This window comes from Muntiacus reevesi, chromosome 2, assembly GCF_963930625.1.
Source record: "Muntiacus reevesi chromosome 2, mMunRee1.1, whole genome shotgun sequence".
NCBI lineage: Eukaryota > Metazoa > Chordata > Mammalia > Artiodactyla > Cervidae > Muntiacus > Muntiacus reevesi.
In genome coordinates, this window is record NC_089250.1 from 227,271,008 (window position 1) to 227,281,142 (window position 10,135).

A 10,135-nucleotide genomic window follows, 5' to 3' on the forward strand; every position below is an offset into this window, starting at 1 on the left:
ATAGGAATGTGGGTTAGGTTCTGCAAGAGAAGGTGGAAGATGACCCCCAAGGTGACCAGAGCTGAGCAGTCGGCCGGCCGTGCCTCCCCGATGCCCAGCGGGGTCACCTGACTGTCCTTGCTCTCGGGCTCTTTCTGACTGATCCCAAGCTGCTACGTCTCAGAGGCTGCTCTGCAGCGCTCATGGAAGGGCCCCTGGGCTCCATGACCCACCTTCCTGCAGCCTCCCATTTCTGAAGTGCAGCTGTGACTGTGTCTTGGGCCCCAGGCCTGTTCCCAGGGGAGGACAGGTGGCAGGTGTTTGAGCTGCGAGCACGGACTGAAGTGATTCTGCATCTTCCTGAGCACTAGTTCCAGGCCATCCTTATGGGGACAAGAGAGCAGCCCTGAGGGGCGGAGGCGGGGGAGGGGTTAGCCTGGGGACAGCGGGCTGTGAACCCAGTCGGGGGCTCTGACAGACCCACGGGAGGACCGCTGTCTATTCCACATGATACCTGAGGATGGACCCTGGTGGTTGCCCCCTCCACTCTCGCCCTTTGCCCTCCTGTCCTCCAGCTCTGCCCAGCGCTCTGCGGGCACCTGGGGATGGACGCTTGGACAGCTGCCAGACCACCTCCCCAGCAGCTCAGTGGGCCGGGCGGAGGCAGCGGGAGTGGGCTGGAGCTGGAGCTTGGTGGTCAGGAATGGACACAGCATCCGGGAGAGGCTAAGGGTGGAGGGTCTCCCTAGAGGGAGCAGTTGTGTTGTATTTTTGGCGTCTTGTGTCTCCTTGGCTGCCATGTCTCCCTGGCCCCTCCTGAGCTCTACAGCAGAGGCTCACCTACTTCCTTCTCGTAGACACCGAGGCGTCGCAGTGGAGTGAAGCCCAGCAAAGCCGCAAGGCTGGAGCCAGCATGCCTCACTGCTCACCTGGCAAGGACTCTGTGTTTGCCGGCAGAGGCCCGCAGACCCCCAACTCGGGGAGGGGGTGCCACCCACCGCGCCCATGTCCCAGCCTCTCCCTAGCACCTCTCGGTCTTGGCTGCCGTGGTGCTCTCCCTGGAATGCTCCACCATCTGCAAGGTGATGGAGGCTGGAAACTTTTGTTCCACTGAACTTTGCCAGGGAGCTATACTTAGCCACCAAGTGGAGGCCAGGAGTGGGCTCTCTGAGTATAGATAGTAACCAGTGGGCTATTTTCAAACTTCCAGAGAACCCCCGGAATATTCTGGGCCAACCCGATATTTATGGAAGCCTCTGGGCTCCCTAGTGTGTCTTCAGCTTCAGGAGAGAGGTCTCAACAGGGAGTGGGGGGCCGCCAGGCCCCCGGGAGGCCGGGCATCCCTCCCACACCTGTCCTGGGACCTGAGCCATGAGCTGGGCGCAAGCATCCCAGTCAGAAGGCAGCCCCAGGGGTTTTCTGTCCACCACCCCTCATGCGCCTCCCGGGAGCATTTGTCATACAGTGCAGATGCCACCCCCACCCCAATTCTCTTGTCCAGAATGCTGCAGATTTCTTAGGCTCCTGCTTTTGCCCAGGCTCAGCCCACCGCCTCTGAAACACCTGCTTCATATTCCTCAGGTCCTGGGCCTCCGGTCCCCCGACCCGGTCTCCTGCCCTAGAGAGATGCACTGACAGTGTGCGTGGAGCAATGTGATCAAAAGGCCTTCCAAAGGGAGAAAAGAGAAAGTGTGACACATAAAAATCTGGGTAGAGAAAAGAAAGCCTGTAGGTGGGGGGCAGGGGACCCAGATTGCAGTGCCCCACCTCACGTGGGGACAAGTGTGAGTGAGGGTTGGACCCCTTCCTGATCCCCACCCGTGGGTGTTGGGAGTGGGCTCCAGAAACCCAAACACTAAGCGAGATTCCTGGGTCAGTGCTGCTGCTGACCAAGCAGAACCACGAGGAATAGCGAGGCGGGAAGCTGTGAGGACTGAGTGGCCAGTGGGGACGTGGCCCCATGGCAGGGACGTGGTGTGCTGACTGTAGCCGCCCTCCTCAGAGGGGAACATCTCCCCCATTCATTCCACGTTGGCTCCCTGGCAGGTGCCCAGGCCTGTCTTCACCCTGCCTGCCAACCCACCCTCCACCAGCCCAGATATAAATATAAGAGCATTTTCCATGGGCCAGCGCAGAAGGGCAAACACGGGACTTTATTTTAGGCTTGTGAAATTCCCTTCCTCCATCCCCAACAGGTGCATCGGCTTCATTTAGATATTGGTGCTCAGAAATAGAACACAATTTACAATATAGCTTCCTTCAGGCATCTGGATGCCATTTTAAAAAAAGCCGTCCAGTGCGGCGGTCGGACACAAGCACAAGTGCAGTTGGAGCTCAGCCTGTGCCAGGAGCCAGCAGAGGCTCCCGGGCCGCCCACCCCTCCCAGCAGGAGCCCGGGCTCTCAGGAGACAGCGCAGGTGGGGGTGGGGTGGCCCTGTAGGCCAGAGGCCCCTTCTCACCCACAGTGGGGCCCTGACAAGGACAGCGGAGAGGAGGTGGGGTCAGGCACCAGCAAACTCCAGAGGGGGCCACGGGGGTGGGCTCACGCCGCCTTTGTCGAGGTGTTCCTAGTAAATTGGCTGTAAGGTGGCTGCCACCTCGACCCTTCGTGCCTGAGGGGAACAGGGACCCACCAGGCTTCTCTAGGCAAACGTGTGTTGTCATCAGCTGTTACAGGGTGAACGGTGCCCCCAGTTCACATACTGAGGTCCTGACCCCAAATGGCCTCATTTGGAAACCGGGTCTTTGTGGATGTTGTCAAGAGGAGGTCATCAGGCTGGGGTCCTCGCCCAGTCTGACGGGTGTCCTTATAAAAAGGGGAAATCTGGATACAGAGACAGACACACACACGCGGGGAGACGGAGGCAGAGATGGGGGTGATGCTTCCATGAGCCACAGAACGTCAGAGGAGCCAGCAAAGCAGGAGCTAAGAGAGGCCTGGGCCCCCAGAAGGGACCAGCCCGGCCGGCACCTCAGCCTCAGACTTCCGGCCTCTAGGCCTGTGGGGGTGTCATTCTCTGTGGTCTGAGGGCCCCGCTCTGTGAGTTTGTAATGGAAACCCCAGCAAAGGGCACCTTTCCTTCAAGGGAAACGTCTGGTTCCTGCCATCTGTCCCTCGAGGGAGGCTGATTCCTGTGAGGGGAGCAGTGGGCCTGGAACGCGAGTGTGGCTTCCTCCAGGAGGGTCTGTGTTCTATCAGCAGATACAGTCTGGTTCAGGCTGGAGCAGGGGCTCTCCTGGGTGGTTAGTTTCATCAGAGTCACCCTTGGTCCAAAGAAGCCCAAGGTCCAGTTTCCTCTGGCATGTCCCCAGGTACCTTCTGATGGCCATCATCAAACCAGCCACCCGGGGCCTGTCTGCCCCCTGATGTGTCCCTTAGGGTCTGTGTGTGCAGAGCCAGGGGTGGTGTGGTCCTGTCACACAGGACACGGGAAGCAGGTCAGCAGGTCCGGTGGCTCAAGGCTGAGAGCAGGGGCCTCTGACACTTGCCATGTGATTTCACTCTGGGAGCGGGACCGAGGTACCTAACTCTGTCCCTTGGCTGGGACCAGCCCTCCTGCAGAGAGGAACAGGCGTCCCCTCCTGGTGTCAAGGACTCAACCCATCTTCGACAGACTCAGGCTTCCTTCCTGGTTCCTGAACGCCACTCTCCAGGGTCTGGCACAGATGACTCAGACACGCTGCCAAGAGACTGGGCCAACCCAGCAGGTTGGGGTCTGGGGGTGAGGGAAGGCCACCCATGACAAGGAAATGGGGTCTCAGTGTCTGAGTCAGTTTGGGAAGCTGTGTGTCTGGGTGGGATCAAAGATCGGCTGTTCGCTGGTTTGAGGGTGCTGCAGCCTCAGGAGGGCACATGCAGGAAGCAGTCTGGACGCTGAGTGACGGGCTCGGGCCATGGGCAGGGGGCTGCAGTGAAGTGTGTCCGTGGTGGTCAGTAGAGATGCTGCAGGCACAGGATGGACTATGCTCTGAGTTAGACTTTGAGGAGATAAATGCCCACCGCAGACAGGCGGCCTCGGCTGCCCTCTCACACCCTCACCCCATCCCTCGTCTGTGCTGAACTGTCCCTGTGTCCTTCCAAGGGAAGGCGCCCTGCTCACCTGGGGCTGCCGCCCTGGAAGCACCACACAGCTCAAGGCCCTTGCCCCTCAGTTTCCCATACTCTGGCCAGAAGCCCGGATCATCCAGGCGCCCTGCAGCTGCAGCAGCCTGTCAGAGCTCAGCCTCCTCCGCAGACTCGGGGGACTGGGTGAGCCTCAGAGGCCAGCGCATCAGGAGTGTGGGCTCTTTATCACCCCGAATCCACCCGCCTCGGGGCCTCCTGCTGCTCCCTCCTCAGGACAGCCTAGTGAGGAGGAGGCAGGGGGATGCGGGTTGTGAGTGTGAGCCTGTGCACATGTGACATGAGACAGCTTGGCCCACCCCCAGGCAGGTGGAGGTGAGCCTCGAGGTAGCTCTGCCCACGGGTGCCCGCAGGGATGTGCTCGGCCCAGGTCAACCTGTCAGTCAGGAGCAGAGGGCACCCAGGGCAGCCCCGGCGTCGTCAGCCTTGCTCAGGGGTCGTCTGTGCCGGCTCAGCTCGGAGGTTCTCGTCCGTAGGAGTGTCTTCCCTGGAGAGAAGCCCCTCACCTGGGCAGGGGAGGGCGCCAGACTCCTCGAGGACGCCCCTCCCCTCTCAGGGCACACAGCAGCCAGCTTCCTCATGACGCGCCAGGAGCGCCATGCGGGAGAAGGTCTTGGCGCAGCGCTTACACCGATACTTCTTGGTGTCTGAGTGTGTCTGCAGGTGGGCCCGCAGGTTGGAGCGGTCGGCGAAGGCCCTGCTGCAGTGAGGGCAGGTGTAGGGCTTCTCACCTAGGGGGGCAGAGGGGACACTGGTGAATGGCCCCGCTTGAAGCAGTCAGAATGCTGAGGAGGGCAGCCCCCGCCTCGTGAGTGAATAAGTTGTGCCCCACCCAGAGCTCAGCACCCCCACAGGGACTCCAATGCCTTCCTCCCCATCGCCCCCTCCCTCCAGAAAACTGGTGGAGGGGCCTCTCCACTCCTGCCCTCGGCCGAGGGGTCACGTGCCCAGTAACCTGGGCACGACCTCAGCAGCTAAAACACAGACCTTGGCGAGATGGCTCTTCTGCTGGAGCTCCCCGGGGCCCCTGCCACCAGCCCTGGACGGGAGAGGTGATGCGAGCCTTCTGGAAGCTGTGCCCGCCCCCCACCTCCCTCCCAAACCGTGAAGGTGGCCGTGCACGGGCGGGCATGCAGGACCTGGAGTGTGCCCGTGTCCTCCAGGCCACCTCCAATCAGGGCAACCAGGGATTTGGCCAGAGTCCTTCTGCTGGGACCTTCTGTTAGGCCGACCCAACAGGTGTAAAAGGAAGGTCAGTGAGAGTCCTCTGTTTAGCTCTGTGTGGAGAGTCCTGCGGGGCCCAGAGCATCACATTCCGGCTGCCCGGCCTTCATGTTCCCAGACCAGGGCGCTGACCCGACGGTGTGGTGGGGCGCCCGGAGGGGGACATCCTCAGTGAGTGGTCAGGGAAAGCCGGATGGATTTCCAGCCTGAGAAAAGGTTCCTACGAAGCCCTCCTTCCCGTCCCTCACTCAGTGTGACTCACAGGGCTGTGACCGAGGGTGAGGGAGGCTCCAGTTAGGACAGTGTGTGTGGTGAGGCCTGCAGCTGCCTCTCCGTGCCTGTCTCGCTTTGACCGAGTGCTTCACGAAGCCCTGGGCTCGAGAGGAAGAGTTCCCCAGGGCAGGGCCGGGCCGGGCCGGGCCGGGCCCAAGCACTCGCTCTGGGCTGTTTAGTTTGTAATCCAGAGAGTGGATACGCGGCTCCCGGCCCCACACCCCCTCCCGTCCGCCCCTCTCCTGCAGCACGTGTGCTCCGCGGCCACCCTCTCACCCAGTGGTGGGTTTGCTCCAGAGTAACTCCCAGCACCCCCGTCTCTGTCCCTCAGACAGACTGTGTGACCCCCTGGGGTCCTCCTGCCCACGCCAGGCCTCTCTGGCTCCTCTCCTTTCCTGCTCCTCCAGAATGTGGAAAGGCCACAGAATGTGAGAAGTCAGGCCCCGCGGACGCCCTGTGCATCCCACCAGGTGTATGAGTTGTTTCTGGAGACAGGAATGTCCTCAAAAGGATGCCTCTGTGTCCTAAACCCGGGTACCTGTGAGTCTGGGGGTGTGGGCCTTTGAGCTGCAGCCTCAGGACATGGGGAAGTATAAGCACTGTGTGTGCATCCATCCTCTTGCTTATGAAACCAGCCCTCTCCCCCGCACCTCCCGCTTTGAGAGCCAGGCCTCACCCCGCCCCCAGCTGGCCCCTTGGGGGCTCACGTCTACCTGTGTGGGTCCGGAGGTGGCCCTGGAGCAGCCAGGGCCTGGAGAAGGCCTTGCCGCAGACGGCGCAGAGGCAGGGCAGCGTGTGCGTGCGGATGTGCATCTTGAGGGCGCCCAGGCTGCCGTACTCCTTGTCACAGAACTTGCAGGTAAAGCAGCGCTGGGCCTGCAGGTGGCAGTGCAGCTGCTGATGCCCGGCCAGGGCGGCTGGCGCATGGAAGGACTTATGGCAAGGAAAGCCCCCCGGGGTGCGGGGGGCCCGCTCAGCCCCCGGCAGGCAGCAGCCCGGAACCTGGGCCCCGTCTGCGTTCAGGATCGAGGGCCAGTGCGTGGGCAGAGCCAGCAGCGGGGGCAGGTTGAGGTGGTTCACACTGTCTCTGAGAGGTGCGCTGGGGGCCCGGCCAGCCCGAGGGTCCTCCAGGCTGACTTCCAGACGGCCTGGCCCTGAGGCCATGCCAGCTTCCTCATTACACAGGAACGTGGGGAGGGGCAGGGAGACGTGGGCGACGACGGAGGTGAAGTCCCAGGGCCGGGGAGGGTCGCCAGATGTGGGCGGGGCTGCTTTGTCTGGGAGCACGAAGGGCACCACCAGCCCCCCGCAAGTCGAACAGGCACCACTGGCATCTAGAAGCAGGGCGAGGAGACAGTGCACGGTGAAGTCTGCGTCCCAGCGCTGCAAGTTCTCCAACCCGCCTTCTTGGCCCAATCCCACGACCAGGCCATCGGCAGCCCTGCGCAAAGGAGGTCCTCACCAGACAGAAGTGTGGGCCACTGGGCCAGAGCAGGAATCTCAGTTCCTCTTTAAAAACATGGACAGAGAAACATCTCACAGGGTCCCAGAACATCCCTCAGGGGCCATGGGAGGCGCTCTGACACCCTGGGCAAGAAAGGCCCTGTCTCTGAGCCCCTACCGCAGCTCAGGGCCGGCTCGGAGCTCCGTCCTGTGGGCTCCCACACAGCATTAATTCACAGCACTTGGCAGCAGGCCAATGTGTGTAAAATAGCTAATTAGCCTCCAGTCACCTCCGATCCCCCCTTGCTCATCGCAACACAGGTGCACACAGCCTCCTGCAGACGCTCCAGGGTCAAAACAGGTTGTTCCAGCTGGTGTCCGCTGCCTCCTGGGTTGGCCTGCCCTCAGGCTGTGTGCCAGCATGCCTCATGCTTGACCCAGAGGGCAGAAGCCCCCAGAGTAAACAAGTTAGGAAAGTAAGGGTTCAATTCTACACGTCCCCAAAGATCAAGTCTCCAAACAGCTCTCAATCTATTTCTTATTTCATGTGTTGAAATAAATCTTTGGCCCCATTTCTATGTCCACACTATTGCTCTGGGTTGAGAAAGACAGACCATAAAATGGGGAAAATATTTGCAAATCCGATATCTGATGAGGAATTAGAGTCAGGACTATATAGGGAAACTTTGCCCTCAACAATGAAACAACAAATAATCCATTTTTTAAATGGGTAAAGAATGTGAATAGACACTTCTCCAAGGAAGACATACACATGGCCAATAAGTGCCAGAAAAGATGCTCAATGTCCTTAGCCTGCAGGGAGATGCAGGTTAGAGCCATAGTGAGGTGCCACATCATACCCACTAGGATGGCTAGAATTAAAAATAGACCATTAGACATGTTGATGAGGATGCAGAGAAATGGAAAAGTGAAGGAAGTTTCCCACCCTCCACTCTCTCCTGACTTCACCGTTTTCCACTGCAGTCTTCCCAGTGATAACATCAACACACCAGTTTCCTGTCCTTCCAGAAATGGAGGCTGGACAGTGACCAGTTAAGAGACGAAGTCCAAGGAATTTCTGGAGACAGCACTGGGGTGCCCAGAGAGTCTAAGGGCCCTTGTATAGGAAGAGAGTCACCTTAAGTCTCTGAGGCTCAGCCACTACCCAGGCCCCAGGTGCCACCATGGAGCCAAACCCTATCTAGGGGCCAGTGTTGACCCCAGTGGGAGGGCAGGGGAGAGGCAGCCACCTGCTGGGTGCTTGTGACTGCATACTCCTGTTAATACTTTTCTTTTTAGTTAATTAATTACTTTGGCTGTGCTGGGTCTTAGTTGCGGCACATGCGGTCTTAGTTCCCTGATCAGGGATTGAACCCAGGTCCCATGCATTGGGAGCACAGAGTCTTAGCCACTGGACTGCAGAGGAGTCCTTCTGTTAATACTTTAAATGTTTCCCCATATATCCTGGGTTAGCTAGATTGTTTTATTCATCCTGTAGCTCAGATTCCTGGGAGAAGAGATTTAAGTTCCCTTCTGGCTTCAGGGGTTCCCTGGGGAGGCCTAAAAGGGCACTTATTGAAAAGTAAAGAATGGGGGACCCCAAATCCAGCATCTTAGGTCTATGCTAGGGTAACTGCCTGACAGAAAGAGGATCACCACAGCCACTTGGCCTCAGGAAGCTGGTGCTACAAGGACGAGGGAGGGGGTGGGGAGCAGAGCACTGGTGGCCCCGAGGCTGCTCCCTGACCGTCAGTCACTGGGCCTTGGGTGGCTGCGGGGTCTGCACCGATGTAAAGTGGGGTGCCTGTGACACTGGACTCTAGACAATGGTTTTTCAGCCTTTAAAGCCATGAGCCATGTGGATTATGTGTTCTGTCATACATGTATATCCAAAAGAAAAGTTTCCTTTACTGTCTGCATTGCACTCTGATGGTTTCTGTTCTTTTTTATTTTATAACGTTGCTGGTGGTGACTCAATTGAATTTCTAAATGTGAAGTTGAGGATCCCAGTTCTAAACGCTGCCCACTGGTGGCAGCACCTGCCCCCCCTCCAGCCAGGACTCTCCCTGCTGCCAGTCCTGAGTGGGCACCGACTATGTGCTCTAGTCTCCACAATGTCCCTCCTCCCTGCTCTGAGACAGCAGTACCCCAGAGGGTCTTCACCTCAAGAAGCTGTGGAGCTGGGAGCATCTCTCACCACCCTGGAGAGGCCTTTGCCCTGGGACCTCCACGTGTCCTGACCGTAAAGGCAGTGGGGATGAGAGCCCAGGCCTGGTTGCTGGATGCCCGTTTCCCCACCTGGGTGAGGACTGTCCTCCCTTAGTCCACCCTATCCTGGGCAACCTTCTCTAGGGTGAGGGGAGGTGGGAAGGAAGGAGAACCCCAGGAGGGGTAAGGAGGCATTGGAGAGGGCCCAGCAGACTACTGGGCGAGCTGGGCCTTGGCACCACGGGCCCCTGGGTCACTCTTCCCGCCCTCTCTGCTCACCACCCAAGCCAGGATGCTCTGTAGGCCCTTGGAGAGCAGCCTCGTCGTCTCTCTTCGCAATATCTGTGGGGCTTTCTCAAATATCCTGCCCCAGGAAAATGGCCCTGGGGTCGGCTTTGCTAGGATGAACATGCCAGGCAATAGCGAAGAGCCTCAGAGTGACTAGGGGCCTGGAAACTTATCTAAGTGGACAGAGAATCCTCACCCACTCTGCCTGACGCGAGGCCGAGGTTCCTGAAGTGCATAAGGCGCCCGCGACACACCTTCCTACCTTCATCCCCGTGGTCCCTCCTCCCACCTGGGGCAGGTGTCCCGGCTCCCGGGGGGTGGGGGGAGGCGTCTCCCCTTTTGCCCCGCAGGAGTCGAGCCCTGGGCGGGGCAGGGAAGCGCGCAGCCCCTACCTCTCTGCGTCTCCAGCTGCCCGTAGTTGGGGACCCTGTGGCTGGAGTGCGTCTTCACGAGGAAGGAGCGCGGCATGGTGCCCTCGCGCGGGTGCCGCTGAGCGTCCGCCGGCGCCCGCGGGCTGCGCGGCCCGCAGGTGCCTGGAGGGTCAGGTTATTAGCATAGCGCGCCGCCTCGGCCAACCAGCGCGCGGCGCGGCCGGGG

General features: G+C 59.8%; 1 protein-coding gene across 1 annotated transcript; it reads right to left on the reverse strand.

Annotated features, from left to right (window-relative positions):
- Positions 1-2,121: 2,121 nt before the first annotated feature.
- SNAI3 (snail family transcriptional repressor 3) lies at positions 2,122-10,052 on the reverse strand. Its single transcript, XM_065925181.1, has 3 exons — positions 9,931-10,052; positions 6,313-6,933; positions 2,122-4,833 (listed from the first exon to the last, which is right to left on the reverse strand). Exons 1-3 carry the CDS (start codon positions 10,004-10,006, stop codon positions 4,655-4,657), a joined length of 876 nt encoding a protein of 291 aa, XP_065781253.1. The 5' UTR covers positions 10,007-10,052; the 3' UTR covers positions 2,122-4,654.
- Between the last annotated feature and the right edge of the window lie 83 nt (positions 10,053-10,135).

Coding starts and splice junctions, on each gene's coding strand:
- SNAI3 (XM_065925181.1), bottom strand. CDS start 10,006: ATGCCGCGCTCCTTCCTCGTGAAGACGCACTCCAGCCACAGGGTCCCC. Junction 6,934..9,930: donor GCAGCTGGAGACGCAGAGAG/GTAGGGGCTGCG, acceptor CCCTGCTTCTAG/ATGCCAGTGGTGCCTGTTCG. Junction 4,834..6,312: donor CCACCTCCGGACCCACACAG/GTAGACGTGAGC, acceptor CTGCCCCCCTAG/GTGAGAAGCCCTACACCTGC.